This window comes from Macaca nemestrina, chromosome 15 (assembly GCF_043159975.1).
Source record: "Macaca nemestrina isolate mMacNem1 chromosome 15, mMacNem.hap1, whole genome shotgun sequence".
Taxonomy (NCBI): Eukaryota; Metazoa; Chordata; class Mammalia; order Primates; family Cercopithecidae; genus Macaca; species Macaca nemestrina.
Genome location: NC_092139.1, coordinates 13,975,030 through 13,991,491, shown reverse-complemented (window position 1 = coordinate 13,991,491; position 16,462 = coordinate 13,975,030). Strand labels below are relative to the sequence as shown.

General features: G+C 50.2%; 1 protein-coding gene across 2 annotated transcripts in view; it reads left to right on the top strand.

Annotated features, from left to right (window-relative positions):
* Nucleotides 1–8,032: 8,032 nt before the first annotated feature.
* LOC105470679 (breast carcinoma amplified sequence 4) overlaps nucleotides 8,033–16,462 on the top strand; it is an 85,443-nt gene continuing 77,013 nt past the window's right edge. For both annotated transcript variants that reach the window (XM_011722866.2, XM_071079140.1), the window contains exon 1: nucleotides 8,033–8,312. In XM_011722866.2, coding sequence (XP_011721168.1) covers nucleotides 8,133–8,312 — 180 coding nt within the window. In that variant the 5' untranslated portion in view covers nucleotides 8,033–8,132. The remainder of the gene's footprint in view (nucleotides 8,313–16,462) is intronic.

Sequence of the window (16,462 nt, the reverse complement as noted above, 5' to 3'; positions counted from 1 at the left end):
TAGTGAGCCGAAATCAGTGCCACTGCACTCTAGTCTGGGCCAAAGAGACTGAGACCCTGTCAAGGCATGAAGAGAAAAGTCCGGGTGTGGTGGCTCACACCTGTAATCCCAGCACTTTGGGAGGCCGAGGTGTGTGGATTGCATGAGCTCAGGAGTTCTAGACCAGCCTGGGCAACACGGTGAAACCCTGTCTCTACTAAAATACAAAAAAAGTTAGCCGGACTTGGTGGTGTGCGCCTGTAGTCCTAGCTATTTGGGAGGCTGAGGCAGGAGAATCACTTGAATGTAGGAGGCAGAGGTTGTGGTGAGCCAAGATTGTGCCATTGCACTCCAGCCTGGGTGAAAGAGTGACTCCATCTTACAAAAAAAAAGAAAGAAAAGAAAGGAGAGGGAGAGAGGAAAGAGGGGCAGAGAGAGAGAGAAGAGGAAAAAGAGGAGAAAGAAAGAGAAAGAAGGAAAGAGAGAGAAGGAAAGAAAGAGAAAGGAAGAAAAGAGAGAAAGAAAGAAGTCTTTAGAATTTTAATGAAAGGCCGGGTGTCGTGGCTCATGCCTGTAATCCCAGCACTTTGGGTGGCTGTGGTGGGAGGATGGCTTGAGCTTAGGAGTTCGAGACCAGCCTGGGCAACATGGCGAAACCCTGTTTCTACAAAAATTACCTGGGCATGGTGGTACGTGCCTGTAGTCCCAGCTACCTGGGATGCTGAGATGGGAAGATGGGTTGAGCCCAGGAGGTCCAGGCGGCAGTGAGCCGAGATCAGTGCCACTGCACTCCAGCCTGGGCCACACAGTGAGACCCTGTCAAGGCAAGAAAGGCAAGGCAGAGAGGGAGGAAAGAAGGGAGGGAGGGAGGGAGGGAGGGAAGGAAGGGGAGAGAAAGGGAGAAAGAAAAGAGAGAAATAAGTCCTTAGAATCTTAATGAAAGGCTGGTTGCGGTGGCTCATGCCTGTAATCCCAGCACTTTGGGAGGCCTAGGCGGGTGGATCACATGAAGTCAGGAGTTTGAAACCAGCCTGGCCAACATGGTGAAACCTCGTTTTATTAAAAAAAAAAAAAAAAAAAAAAAAAAAGAATCTTAATGAAAGAAGAGAGAAAGAAGTTCTTAGAATCTTAATGAACAAAAACACAAGTTTCTGAAACAAGAAAACAAATGTCTCATGTAGTCTAAAGAATACGGTTTTTACTAGGGTATTTAGCAATTTTCTAGAAGATTCTGATCTATCTCTATGTGATATAATAGGTGCAAAGCTCAACCGCTCCACTTCATGGTTATGTGTGAAGGCCTCATTTTCTTCAGCTGTGGGATTGGAAAACAAGTCAATTCTTTTTTTATAATTTTGAAATCCAGGAAACGCCAAAACCATTAGCTCTCTTTCCCATCAGTTTGGCAGAAATTCACTGAGGTGAAGAGATGGGGGGTTATTTAAGGCTTTTATTTAGCTCAATTAAGGTGAATATCCACATATTTTTCTGAGAAATATGATTAGATAAGAGGATGCTGCCCCAGCTCCCCTGGGACTTGTATGTACTTTGTATTAGCCTTCTACACTCCAAAGAGTTCGGATTCTGAAACACATCTGGCCCCAGCGGTCTTGGATGAGGAGTAACACCTGTAACACCCAGAGGTAGCTGAGAGCAGTGAATGAGAATCCATGGACAGCACTGAAACTCATACCTCGGGGGACCTCTAATGTCCCTGCATCGGGCCAGTAGTTTCCGCCACTTACTGTTTAGATAGAGGCAGAGAAAACAAGTAGGGACACAATTTCAGTACCTGGAAGGGAGAACATTCCTTCGCCCTCCAACTAAGTCACTCTCCTCTCGCTTCTCAAGGCCGGGGAAGCTCTGCCGTAAGGCTAAACGCGACACTCAGGGAGCATCTGGAAACTTGCCCTGTGGCCTTTTGCCTCTAAAGCTGCAAGACCCTTTATGTGGCTCTGTTGTGAAAGGGAAAGGAGTAGAGAGAAACTGCTCAAATGACTGCAGAGACGTAGACGCTTTCCTTATCAGGGAGAGAATAGGAAGCTGTGATTGCTGTGTCCTGTCACTGTAGTGAACATTTCAAAATTATGACATAAAAATGGTCTTTGTTTGTTCTTTTGAGATGGTGGTCTCGCTCTTTCACCCAGGATGGAGTGCAGTGGTGTGATCACAGCTCTCTGCAGCCTCAATGTCCCAGGCTCAAGTGATCCTCCTGCCTCAGCCTCCTGATGTAGCTGGAACTACAGGTGCATGACACCATACCTGGCTAATTTTTGTAATTTTTGCAGAGGTGGGGTTTCACCATGTTGCCCAGGCTGGTCTCGAACTCTTGAGCTCAAGCGACCCACCTGCTTTGGGTGGCCAAAAATGTTTATTTATTCATGTATTTATTTTTGAGACGAAGTCTCGCTCTTGTCCCCCAGGCTGGAGTGCAATGGCGCGATCTTGGCTCACTGCAACCTCCACCTCCCTGGTTCAAGCGATTCTCCTGCCTCAGACTCCTGAGTAGCTGGGATTACAGGCGCCTGCCACCATGTCCGGCTAATTTTTGCATTTTGATTTTTAGTAGAGACAGGGTTTCACCCTGTTGGCCAGGCTGGTCTCGAACTCCTGACCTCAGGCGATCCGCCCACCTCAGCCTCCCAAAGTGCTGGGATTACAGGTGTGAGCCACCGCGCCTGGCCCCAAAATGTTTTTTAATATCTGGGTTTTTATTGTTGGTGGTGTTGGGTGTTTGTTTGTTTGAGACAGCATCTTACTCTCTTGACCAGACTGGAGAGCAGTGGCACGATCTCGCCTCACCACAACCTCTGCCTCTGGGTTCAAGCAATTCTCCTGCCTCAGCCTCCCGAGTAGCTGGGATTACAGGAGCAAGTACCACCAAGCTCAGCTAATTTTTGTATTTTCACTGGAGATGGGGTTTCACCATGTTGGCCAGGCTGGTCTCGAATTCTTGACCTCAAGCAATCCACCCACCTCAGCCTCCCAAAGTGCTGGGATTACAGGCATGAGCCACCATGCCCAGCCAATACCTGGTTTTTCACTATGCTTCTATGAAGATGGGTTGTGCTTGAAATTATTTCACTAGTGGGGAAACACACTAAGTAGGAGAGCGACTTCACATTTTATTTATTTTTTCCAGAGAGAGGTGCCCAGGCTGGTCTCGAAACCTGGTCCCAAGCAATTCTCCCCACCTCAGCCTCCCATAGTGTTGGGATTACAGGCGTGAGCCACCGCCTGTCATGTGTTCTTTTGACTGAGGGGATCATTGCAGGACCTACTGGCCTCACATGGTGTGGTGAAGATCCAGTGAGCGCATCTATGTAAAGAGCTTAGAACAGTGCCAGGCACATAGTAAGGGCTCAGGACACATTAGCAACGAATATGGTTTCAGAGATCAGGGTCCCAGACAAAGCTATGCCAGCGGAAACAGTGTAGATCGGAATCACCTAGGGGCATCTTTTAAAACCATCAAAGCCGAGGCTACATCCCAGACCAATAAAGTCACAGCCTCTGGGGGTGGGGTCTGGGCATCAGTATTTTCTGGACGTTTCCCAGGAGTTTTCAATGTGAAGCCACGTTTGGGAACTGTCTGGTCTAGAACTTTGTGTGCCTGAGGCCTGTGCTGGGAGAACTGACTTTGAAAAGACACAGACAGGCAGTCATTTTGCAGCTAGAGGTGAAGCAGATGGGGTTGGGGCAGAAGGGTGTGAGACATGGGACCCAGCGGGGGACTACAGCTCCCAGGGGCCTTCGGGCCTGGCAACCACTGGCACCCCCACCCCCTTAGGCTGGGTTGGAGCCACTGTCTGCACCCGAGGAGGCCTCCCGAGCAGGAGGCGGGAGCAGCACTCTGAGCCCGGCTTGGGCACCAGAGGGAGCTCGTGGGGACGCGCCACGGCTCCATCCCTGCAGCTGGTTCAAACTGGTTTGGGCAGGGTGCGGCCTGGGCGGGCTGCATTCCAGGCCTCAGGCTCACGGCTGTCCGGGGCCTCCCCAAGGGCTGCGGACCTAGGGCAGGGAGCAGCGAGGGCAGGACCCCGGGCAGGAGCCCAGCACCCTGAGAGGCTAGGGAGATGTTTAAAAACCCAGTCCTCTTTGTGTAAAATCATTTACTTGACCTCCCACGGGGGTCCCTGACTAAGGCTGACAGCGCGGCTGAGCCCCTGGATAGGGCTATTCCCAGACATTAGTGTGCATTAGAATCAATGCAGAGCTTCTTAAATGCAGAGGCCCAGTGCCCCCTCTCACCAAAGATCCTGATTCAGAACGTCTGGTGGGGGGGCTTGTGGGCATCCATATTTTTAGCAAAGTATTTCTTTTTTTTTTTATACTTTAAGTTCTAGGGTACATGTGTACAACATGCAGGTTTGTTACATATGTATACATGTGCCATGTTGGTGTGCTGCACCCATTAACTCGTCATTTACATTAGGTATATCTCCTAATGCTATCCCTCCCCTCTCCCTTAGCAAAGTATTTCTAAGCTACAATCACACATTCAGAAAAAAAGGTTAGAAACAAAATGACTCTCAACCAGCCAACCTGGCCCAGGGTATGAATCACTGGGACACTTGCAAAGGACGCAGAGACCCCTTCCCCAGACCTCCTCTCTCCCCAGGGAAGAGGATTTGAGCAATTAGCACTTTTAGTTAATATCCCAGGCTTTTTTTTGATAAAGGTAATTTTCTTTTTCTTTTTTATTTTATTTTTTGAGACAGGGCCTGGCTCTGTCACCCAGGCTACAGTGCAGTGGAGTGATCTCGGCTCACTGCAGCCTTGACCTCTGGGCTCAGGTGGTCCTCTCATCTCAGCCTCCCAAGTAGCTGGGACCACAGGCGTGTGCCACCACTCCTAGATAAGTTTTGTGTTTTTTGTAGATGCAGGAGTTTCGCCATGTTGGCCAGACTGGTCTCAAACTCCTGGCCTCAAGATCTGCCCGCCTTGGCCTCCTACTCCCAAAGTGCTGGGATCATAGGCGTGAGCCACCATGCCAGGCTGGCTTTTTTTTTTTTTAAATGAGTCATTTTAGACATTTACACAGTTTTGATATTGTTACAAACAGCAGCTGAAGAAATAAAACGTTCCAAACGTTCAGCTGTCCCTCTCAGCTGAACACCTGAGGTCAGGAGTTCAAGACCAGCCTTGCCAACATGGCAAAAATCCATCTCTCCTAAAAATACAAAAAATTAGTCAGGTGTAGCCAGGTGCGGTGGCTCACGCCTGTAATCCCAGCACTTTGGGAGGCCAAGGCAGGCAGATCCCCTGAGGTCGAGACTTCGAGACAAGCCTGGCCAAGATGATGAAACCCCGTTTCTACTAAAAATACAAAAAGTAGCCGGGCGTGGTGGTGGGTGCCTGCAATTCCACCTACTCAGGAGGCTGAGGCAGGAGAATCACTTGAACCCGGGAGGAGGAGGTTGCCGTGAGCCGAGATCGTGCCACTGCACTCCAGCCTGGGCTACAGAGACTCTGTCTCAAAAGAAAAAAAAAAAATAGTCAGGCGTAGTGGCATGTGCTTGTAATCCCAGCTACTTAGGAGGCTGAGGCAGGAGGATCACTTGAGCCCAGGAGGCAGCTGTTCCAGTGAGCTGAGATTGTGCCACTGCACATCAGCCTGGGCAACAGAGCGAGACTCTGTCTCAAAATAAATAAATAAATAAATAAATCCCTCTTGGACTGGGCGTGGTGCCTCACTCCTGCAATCCCAGCTCTTTGGGAGGCCGAGACTGGTGGGTCACTTGAAACCAGGAGTTTGAGACTGGCTGGGCCAACATGTTGAAACCCCATCTCTACTAAAAATACAAAAATTGGCCGGGCTTGGTGTTGCTTGTTCCTGTAATCCCAGCTACTTGGGAGGCTGAGGCAGGAGAATTGCTTGAACCCGGGAGATGGAGATTGCAGTGAGCCAAGATTGCCACTGCACTCCAGCCTGGGCGGCAGAGTGAGTCTCTGTCGCAAAAAAAAAAAAAAAAAAAAAAAAAAAGAAGAAGAAGAAGAAAAGAAAAAGAAATCCCTCCCATACCCCTCCCCAGTGTCTTCTCCCAGGCCCTAAAGTAACCACTTTTGGAACATGGGGTGCACCGTTCCCATGCACAGCTTTGTACTTTTGCTCCATCTGTCGGTGTCCATAAACAATCTATAGTGTGGTTCTGCATGTTTTAAAAACTGTGCTAATGGCACAGTGCCCTACAGAGCCTTCTGCAACACGGCTTTCCTTCCTTAGCTTTATGTTTCTGAGATTTATCCACCAGGAGAAGTTTGCTGTGCTCAGGTCAATTTGGTGATCTGAGGCCAGTCCTGGACTCTTTGTGGGAGATGCCCAGCCAGCAGGCAAGAGCGAAGAGGGTCTAAGACCGGCTCCCAGGGGATGGCGAGGAGGGCTCAGAGCATCAGGGAAATCATGACAATGACAAATGGCCAAGTGTGGGCTCAGTGAGTTCCTATAAAACCCTTAAGCACTTGGGGCCCAAGTCTTTGCCAAGAATTTTCCAGAAAATGACTGGCCTGAAGGCCTGGATATTTGGATAGGGAGAAATTAGCAGTGGGCAGATTTGGAAGTGGGAATTGTGATGTACTACACAAAAGGCAGATCAAATATGTGTTGTTTAGGCCCCTACCTAGGGTGGCCAACTACAATATAAATTCAGACTTAATGGAGAGGAAAGTGTGGGACGTCCTATGTATTTATTTGCACCCTTGATACCAGCCCCCTCTTTTTTTTGAAAAAAACAAAAGACAGGCTTTCACTGTGTCACGCAGGCTGGAGCGCAGTGGTGCGATCGGAGCTCGCTGTATCCAAGAACTCCTGGCCTCAAACAATCCTCCTGCATCTGCCTCCCCACTAGCTAGGACTACAGTTGCGCACCACCACACCCTGCAATTTTAATTTTTTTTTTTTTTTTTTTTAAGGCGATTTAACATTTAAAGAAAAGTCAGCAGTCCGGGGGTGGTGGCTCACGTCTGTAATCCCAGCACTTTGGGAGGCCGAGGCAGGTGGCTCACCTGAGGTCAGGAGTTCGAGACCAGCCTGGCCAATATGGCGAAACCCCGTCTCTACTAAAAAATACAAAAATTAGCCAGACATAGTGACATGGGCCTGTAATCCCAGCTACTCGGAAGGCTGAGGGAGGGGGAGAATTGCTTGAACCCAGGAGGTGGAGGTTGCAGTGAGCCGAAATCGCGCACTCCAGCCTGGGCGACAGAGCGAGTCCGTCTCCAAAATAATAATAATAATAATAATAATAATAAAAAATAAAAATCAAAGTCATCAAACGAAAAATTTAAACTTCAGACCTTTCTTGTACCTATTTGCCTTTTAGTACTTTCCTCGTTAGCACTGCTGGGGTGGGGGATGGGGCGCACCTCGCTCTCTTCAGCCCCAGGGCTGTAAAGGGTCTATCTAGGCCAGCCTCCGAGAGCGTGGAGGGAGTGGGGGGCGGCTGTCAAATTTAGTGCGCTCAATAGTTTCCTGGTGAAGCTTATTTAAAAGCTGCACCGAAGAGGAAGACGAGGACCGTCACACTCGGCCTTCCCTCAACTCCAGGACCCTCCGCCCGATGCAAACTAGATGCTTTAGCAGGATGGGAACGAGAGGGGAGCGGGAGGCTTTGGGCTTCCTCTAAGATAGCGCCTCTCTAACCCGGACGCCCGTTAGAATCACCCGGGGAGCTTTAGAAACTACCGATGCCTAAGCCCCACTCCGAAGGATTCCGATTTAATCGGCCTGGTGCGAGGCCTGGCTTCCGGCCTTTTAAAAGCTCCCCGGGGATTCTATTGTACCGCGGGGGCCGGGAGCCCGTACTCTACCGGGATTCCGAAGAGGAGGGGTGGCTTGCCCCAATAGCTCTCAAATTTAGCTTTCGGTCAACAATCTGATTGGAACCACCTACCAAACATCAAAAGATCCTGATACCCAGGTCCCAACCCAGATACGGTGTGGTCCGGGCTTGGGAAATTCTAAAAGAGCTCCAGGTGACTGCCATCTGCAAGCGAGTTTGCAAAGCACTGGTGCCCAGGTGCTGCGGGGGCGGGCGCAGCGCGCGCCGCTCGCCACTGGGTGGCGCTGCCCGCTCGGCCCGGCGCTCCTGGAGCTGAGAGCCGCGACCGCCGGGAGCGCACCTGCCCCGCCTCCGCCAGGCGGGCCGCGGAGCATGCAGCGGACCGGGGGCGGGGCTCCGAGGCCCGGGCGCAACCACGGGCTCCCAGGCAGCCTCCGCCAACCCGACTCCGCCGCCCTCCTGATGCTGCTCGTGAACGCCGATCGGCCGGAGCCCGTGCGCAGCGGAGCGCGGGAGCTCGCGCTCTTCCTGACCCCCGAGCCTGGGGCCGAGGTAGGGGACGGGGCTGTGGAGTTGGAGGAGAGGGTTCTCGCGGTTGGGGGTCCGGGCTCCGGATCCTCGGCTTCCCCGGAGCATCCTCTAGCTCCCGGAATGGGGAGCCCGGGGATTCCCCCCTTCCTGAACTGTGGCTGCGGGGCGCCACCCAGAGATGCGCAGCGGGTCGCCTCTGCTCCCTGCTCCGGGCGACACCGGGCCCCGGAGGCCCAGGCTCGCTTTCCCTCCCCACCCAGGTACCCCAGCATCCGCCGGGTCCCGAGGCGCCGCCCTTTGCCAGGCCGGCCCTGGGAGAGGCAGACCCCGGGACCGCCCCTGCCCCGGCTACCTCCGAGCGCGGTGCCCCAGCCGAGCGGCGCCGCAGGCTGCGGCTGTGCGGGGAGTCCTGAGGCCGCGCTGCGCTGCTGCAGCTCGGAGCGAAAACACCACGCCTCTGTCTGCGCTTTCTATTTTAAAAGCACCAAGTGAAAAGCAGATCTAAAACGAGACCCTCTACCTTCCGGCTGGAGGCATCTGTCGACGGTGCTGTGAAAAAGTTATTTACCCGAGTTCACTAGGAGTTATTTACTGCCAGAAATTCAACCCATTCTCTTTTTAAACCACAAAAGCAGTACAGGAGTATTTAAAATAAAGGCTATGCACCCCTTTCTCTTTTCTCTCCCATCCCAATTCTAGTTTTCTTAGAAAACCAGCATTAACAGTTTGGTATAAATCATTCCGGACATTTAAAATGCCTTTACAAATGTAGATATCTATATATCTGTATCTGTCTAGGCGGAGCATTGGCTTGCGCCAGTGGTCCCAGCATTCTGGGAGGCTGAGGAAGGAGGATTGCTTGGGATGGGGATGGGGGACGAGGAAGACTGAGGCTGCAGTGAGGCTTGATCATGCCACTGCACTCCAGCCTGGGCGACAGAGTGAGACATGTTAAAAAAAAAAAAAAATCTATTTCACCAGGCGTGGTGGCTCACGCCTGTAATCCCAGCACTATTGGGAGGCCGAGGCAGGTGGATCACCTGAGGTCTGGAGTTCGAGACCAGCCTGACCAACATGGCGAAACCCTGGCTCTCCTAAAAATACAAAAATTAGCCGGGCGTGTAATCCCAGCTACTTGGGAGGCTGAGGCAGGAGAATCGCTTGAGCCTGGGAGGTGGAAGTTGCAGTGAGCTGAGATCAGCCATTGCACTCCAGCCTGGGCAACAAGAGCAAAACTCCCTCTCAAAACAAAACAAAACATAAAAATATCTTTCCATATATATATAATATTTTTTCTATATATATTCTTTCCATATATATTAAAGATATTTTTAACTCCTAGTGAACTCGGTATTTTACATATATATATGTATATATATGTTTTTTCTTTTCTCTTTTTATTTTTCTCCATATATAGGCTGGAGTGCAGTGACACGATCTCAGCTCACTGCAACCTCCGCCTCCTGAGTTCAAGCAATTCTCCTGCCTCAGCCTACGGAATAGCTGGGACTACAGGCGCATGCCACCACACCCATCTACTTTTTGTATTTTTAGTAGAGACAGAGTTTCACCACGTTGGCCAGGATGGTCTCTATCTCTTGACCTTGTGATCCACCTGCCTCAGCCTCCCAAAGTGCTGGAATGACAGGTGTGAGCCACCGTGCCCGGCCATCTCCATATATTTTTAAAATATTTTTTGAACAGAAGTTTTTCGTTTTTTAGGTTTTTTTGTTTTGTTTTGTTTTTTTGAGACAGGGTTTCATTTTGTCACTCAGGCTGGAATGCAGTGACACAATCGTAGCTCAATGCAGCCTCAATCTCCTGGGCTCAAGTGATCCTCCCACCTCAGCCTCCCGCATAGCCAGGACCACAGGTGTGTACCACCATGTCAGGTTAACTTTTAAAACAAAGTTATTTTATGGAGACAAGATCTCACTATGTTGCCCAGGTCTTGAACTCCTGGGTCCAAGAGATCCTCTGGCCTCAGCCTCCCAAAGTGCTGGGATTACAAGAGTGTGCCACCATGCCTGGCCCATCTATATTCGTTTTAAATGAAACCTCACGTGCTGCTGTAATACTGTCCTGCAACTTGCTTTTCTTTACTCAAAATAGCATGGGCAAATGGGTGGGGACTACTAATGGGAAGGTATGGAGCTTCGTTTTGGTGTGATGAACATGTTCTGGATGGTAGTTGTGATGGTTGCACAAATTTGTGAATATACTGAAAACTGCTGAATTGTACACGTTTAAAAGGGTGAATTTTGTGGTTTGTGAATTATATCTCAATTTTAAAAATAGCATGGAGGCAGGGCACAGTGGCTTATGCCTGTAATTCCAGCGACTTGGGAAGCTGAAGTGGGAGGATCACTTGAAACCAGGAATTCAAGACCAGTCTGGGCAACGCAGGAAAACCCCTGTCTCTACAAAAATGTTAAAAGATTAAAAAAAAAAAAAAATTAAAAATTAAAAATAACATGAGCATGTATCCATAAACACTGTCCAACAGAAATATAATTGGAGCTACAAATGTGAGCCACCTATGCAATTTTTTTTTTTGAGACAGAGTTTCGCTCTTGTTGCCCAGGCTGGAGTACAATGGTATGATCTAGGCTCACCGCAACCTCTGCCTCCCGGGTTCAAGTGATTCTCCTGCCTCAGCCTCATGAGAAGCTGGGATTAGAGGCGTGCACTACCATGCCCAGCTAATTTTTGTATTTTTAGTAGAGACAGGGTTTCTCCATGTTGGTCAGGCTGGTCTCGAACTCCTGACCTCAGGTGATTTGCCCGCCTCAGCCTCCCAAAGTGCTGGGATTACAGGTGTGAGCAACTGTGCCTGGCCACCTATGCAAGTTTTAGTGTCCCAGGAGCTACATGAAAAAGAAACAGGTAGCCAGGTACCATGGCTCACGTCTGTAATTCCAGCATTTTCGGAGGCCAGCGCAGGCAGATCACTTGAGGCCAGGAGTTTGACACCAGCCTGGCCAACACGGTGGAACCCAGTCTCTACTAAAAATACAAAAATTAGCCAGATGTGGTGGCATATACCTGTAATCCCAGCTACTCGGGAGGCTGAGGCACGAGAACTGCTTGAACCTGGGAGGCGGAGGTTGCAGTGAGCTGAGATCATGCCACTGCACTGCAGCCTGGGCGATAGAGTGAGACTGTTTCAAAAAAAAAAAAAAAAGGCCAGGCATGGTGGCTCACACCTGTAATCCCAGCACCTTGGGAGGCCAAGGCGGGTGGATCACCTGAGGTCGGGAATTTGAGACCAGCCTGACCAACATGGAGAAACCCCGTCTCTACTAAAAATATAAAATTAGCTGGGTGTGGTGGCACATGCCTGTAATCCCAGCTACTTGGGAGGCTGAGTCATGAGAATCACTTGAACCTGGGAGGCGGAGGTTGCAGTGGGCCGAGATTGTGCCATTACACTCGAGCCTGGGCGACAAGAGGGTAACTCCATCTCAAAGAAAACAAAACAAAACAACAACAAAAACCAAAAGAGTAAAAAGAAAAGAAACAGGTGAAAGTAATTTTAATATATTTAAAATAACAGTATATCTGGGCCAGGTGCAGTGGCTCACGCTTGTAGTCCTAGCACTTTGGGAGGCCAAGACTGGAAGATCCCTTGAGCCCAAGGAGTTTGAGACCAGCCTGGGCAACATAGTGAGGCCCCGTCTCTAGTTAATAAAAAAATAAAAATATATCCAGGCTGGGTGCGGTGGCTCACGCCTGAAATCCCAGCACTTTGGGAGGCCGAGGCGGGCAGATCATGAGGTCAGGAGATCGAGACCATCCTGGCTAACATGGTGAAACCCCGTCTCTACTAAGAAAACAAAAAATTAGCCGGGTGTGGTGGCGGGCGCCTGTAGTTCCAGCTACTTGGGAGGCTGAGGCAGAAGAATGGCATGAACCCGGGAGGCGGAGCTTGCAGTGAGCCGAGATCACGCCACTGCACTCCAGCCTGGGTGACACAGCGAGACTCTGTCTCAAAAAAAAAAAAAAAAAAAAAAAATATATATATATATATATATATCTCTCTCTCTCTCTCTCTCTCTCTCTCTCTCTCTCTCTCCAAAATATTTCAACATGTGATCAACAGTAAAAAGTTAATGAAATTTTACATTCTGTTCTTTGTCCTGAGTTTTCAAAATCAGGCTTTTGATACTGAACTTTCAGTCCATCTCAGCTTGGACTGACCACATTTGAAGTGTTCAGTAGTCCCATGAGACATGTGGCTGCCATGTTGGAGAGCCTAGGTCTCTGTCACCCTCTGGCTTCCTAGTGTCCCACGATGAAACGGTAATTGCTCCCATTCCTGAGCACATCCTGTGTGGCACCAGTTTGCCAAACTCTGTTCATGGCTTATGTCATTGTGTCATGGCAGTGACCCAGTGACTGGGATGGTGTTATGTTGATTTTATAGCTCAGCAAACAGAGGCTCGCACAGCATAAATGACGTTGTGTGGATGGACCGTAATTTATGAATCATTCATAAATGGTTCAGGGCTGCTGCGTTTTGCCAGGCAGCATCCTGGGGGAGGCTGCACGCTCCCCAAGCATACTTTGGTCTAGTGTCCCAGGGACTCTGGCACAGACATTTAGGTTGTCTGCGACTTTTCACTGCCTTTAGCATCCTGAGTGCATTTCTTGTTCCTTCTCTCCCTTACTCTCAGCAGCTTCATGTCATTTTGCCCAGTGGCTAAGCCCCAGCTTCATTTTGTCTCTATTAGGAATAATCTTTAAGAGAAACTGCATGTATTAATTTCATTTTCTCACTCAGGGCTCTCTTTAACTGAGTCACGGGTTTGATTATGCTCATGTGTAAGGGACGTGTAGTAAAGAGCCTCAACTCCCTGTAGCTCCATGCAGCAATAACCCACTTAAAGCTCTTGTTGAACTTGATTTACCAAAAGAAACAGAAACTGCGCCAGAGCACAGTCACGTGCAGCCTCCACTTTTAAAGCTTAATTCATTAGCAGATACTCAGGCTGGAACAGTTTCCAGGTGGGCAGATGAGCAGGAAAAGGGAAACCTGGTTTGCGAACAGGCCTGGACAGCAGCCTCCTCCCACCAGCCTGTCTCCCAGGGGCACTTTTGCCTCTTCCGTGGAGCAGTAGAAATCTCAGTCCAGCCAACCCCAGCCTTAGGGGGCCTGGGCCTCCCAGTGAAGTGGGGCCTGCTTCATTCAGCACCTTCAGCCTCGGTATGTGCCAAGTCTTTCCTGGAGCTGGGGACGCCACAGGCAGTTAGACACACAAAGCCCTTCCCCCGTGGCACTGCCAGACAGTAAACACATAACAAGGCCAGACACAGTGGCTCACGCCTGTAATCCTAGCACTTTGGGAGGCTGAGGTGGGCGGATCCTTTGTGCCAGGAGTTCGAGACCAGCCTGGGCAACATGGCAGAATCCCATCTCTACAAAAATTAGCTGGGCGTGGTGGTATGTGCCCGTGGTCCCAGCTACTAGAGAGGCCGAGGTGGGAAGATCACCTGGGTCCTGGGAGATGGAAGTTGCAGTGAGCTGAGATCGCATCACTGCACTCCAGCCTGGGCAACAGAGGGAGACCCATCTCAAAAGAGAAAACAAAATGAAACCGTAGCAAGACCTCTAAATTGTAACGAATGCTACAAAGCACACGACATGGGTGGATGTGTGATAGGGCACCTGTGTGTGCAGAGACTCAGGAGGGTGAACAGAAAGTTATTGTCTGGGTGCAGTCATGGAGGTCTTCCCTGAGGCAGCATTGTCTTAGGATGAGCCCTGAGCCTAAATAGGAGTTGGCTGGCTGAGGAGAAAAATATCCCAGGCAGAAAGAACAGTTCTTACAAAAGCCCCGGGATGGGATGAAGCAGGGGGTTTTTGGGGGTGGAGAAAAGAGCAGCTGTGGGAGGCAGAGCAGCAGGAGATGGGGCAAGTGAGGGCACACAAGCTCTCCTTGGACTTCACACTGCCTTCCCCAGATGGAGAAGCTGCTGAGGGGGGTGCCTTGAGCTGGGTTGGCAGGTGAGTTACTATTTCCTGGGCCTCAGGTTTTCTCTTCAACCAGTTCCCTGCCACCCCTCTTTCTGGTTTGAACTTCCCCTTTTTCTTGAATTAGAGTCTTGCTCTTGTCACCCAGGCTGGAGTGCGGTGGCGCAATCTCAGCTCACTGCAACCTCTGCCTCCTGGGTTCAAACGATTCTCCTGCCTCAGCCTCCCGAGTAGCTGGGATTACAGGTATGCATCACCACGCCCAGCTAATTTTTGTATTTTTAGTAGAGACGGAGTTATACCATGTTGGCCAGGCTGGTCTGTAACCTCTGACGTCAGGTGATCCACCTGCCTCAGCCTCCCAAAGTGTTAGGATTACAGGCGTGAGCCTCCGCACCTGGCGAACTTTTGATTTTTCTATAGTCAGAATGAGAGAAAAGAGAAATATTTCTCCAAACTCTGTACCTGGACAAAAGTAGAAAAATGTAAATTAGCCAAAGATGGCCTTCAGTTTCAAAAAAAATGTAGGAGAAGAGTTTTCTTTGCATAAGCTAAGAATATTACTTCCAACCTGCAAACATGATGCACCCATGGGAAACTTGCCAACATGTCTTATCCTTGTGTGACCTGCTGGTCCCCTTTGGGCATTCAAGTTTGGGATGCTGGATTAGAAGTCCATGGTGGGGGGCTGGGCGTGGTGGGTCACGCCTATAATTCTAGCACTTTGGGAGGCCAAGATGGGTGGATCACTTGAGGTCAGGAGTTTGAGACCAGGCTGGCCAACATGGTGAAACTCCGTCTCTACTAAAAATACAAAACTAGTTGTACATGGTGGCAGGTGTCTATAATCCCAGCTACTTGGGTGACTGAGGCAGAATTGCTTGAACCCGAGAAGTGGAGGTTGCAGTGAGCTGAGATTGTGCCCCTGCACTCCAACCTGGGCAACAAAAGCGAGACTCTGTCAAAAAAAAAAAAAAAATCTGTTAGGGGGACTCCAGGGTATGGTCCACTGTCTCAAAGATGTAATTCCACTATTTATTCCTTAAATTTTGTTTTGAGATGGGGTCTTGCTATGTTGCTCAGGCTGGTCTTGAATTCCTGGGCTCAAGCAATCTGCCCACCTCAGCCTCCCAAAGTGCTGGATTACAGGCATGAGCCACCACACCTGGCCAGTTCCTTAAATTGTATGACAAACCTGCATTGTGCCATTCTGCTGTAGGCACTGGGCGAGACCAGCAAGATAGACATGGTACCTGGTGTTGCAGGTGGGGAGGAAGATAAGCAGACTAGTGACAAACAGAGTGACTAAATGATGATAAATGCCATGCAGTAGACACCTGAGGGGTTATAGGGACTGAGGGGAAAGAGGATGGGAAGGACTGGAGGGCAAAGATGTGACAGCAGATGCCCGGCCACAGGGGAAAGATGAGGGACCGGGAGGTACCTGAGGGGAGGGACCTCAGTGACCACAGGGGCGTTGGGGGAGGTAGGGCCACACCAGGGCCTAGGTCCCCAGGGGAGGAGTCTGAATTCTGTTCCAGGGTAATGCATAAAGGACAGGTTCTGATTTGTCAACTTGTGCTAGGCATGATAGCTCATGTCTGTAGTCCCAGCACTTTGGGAGGCTGAGGTAAGAGGATCACTTGAGTGCAGAAGTTTGAGGCTACACTCTAGCCTGGGTGACAGAGCAAGACCCTGTCTCAAACATAATAAATGAAAAGATTCATGGCCATGTGGCTGTGGTGCTAGAATGTATTGGGGGACCGCAGCGGCAGCAGGGAGACCAGAGATGGGTGCTGCACCATCCAGGTGGACAAGGACCGGCTGGCCACCTCCCTTCATCAGAACCTTCTGGGGCATGAGGAGCCAGGGCCAAGGCATGTGCTGGGAGAGGCAGCTTTTCTCAGATGTGCCTGACTTTTTTTTTTTTTTTTTTTTTTTTTTTGAGACGGAGTCTCGCTCTGTCACCCAGGCTGGAGTGCAGTGGCCAGATCTCAGCTCACTGCAAGCTCCGCCTCCCGGGTTCCCGCCATTCTCCTGCCTCAGCCTCCCGAGTAGCTGGGACCACAGGCGCCGCCACCTCGCCCGGCTAATTTTTTGTGTTTTTAGTAGAGACGGGGTTTCGCCGTGTTAGCCAGGATGGTCTCGATCTCCTGACCTTGTGATCCGCCCGTCTCGGCCTCCCAAAGTGCTGGGA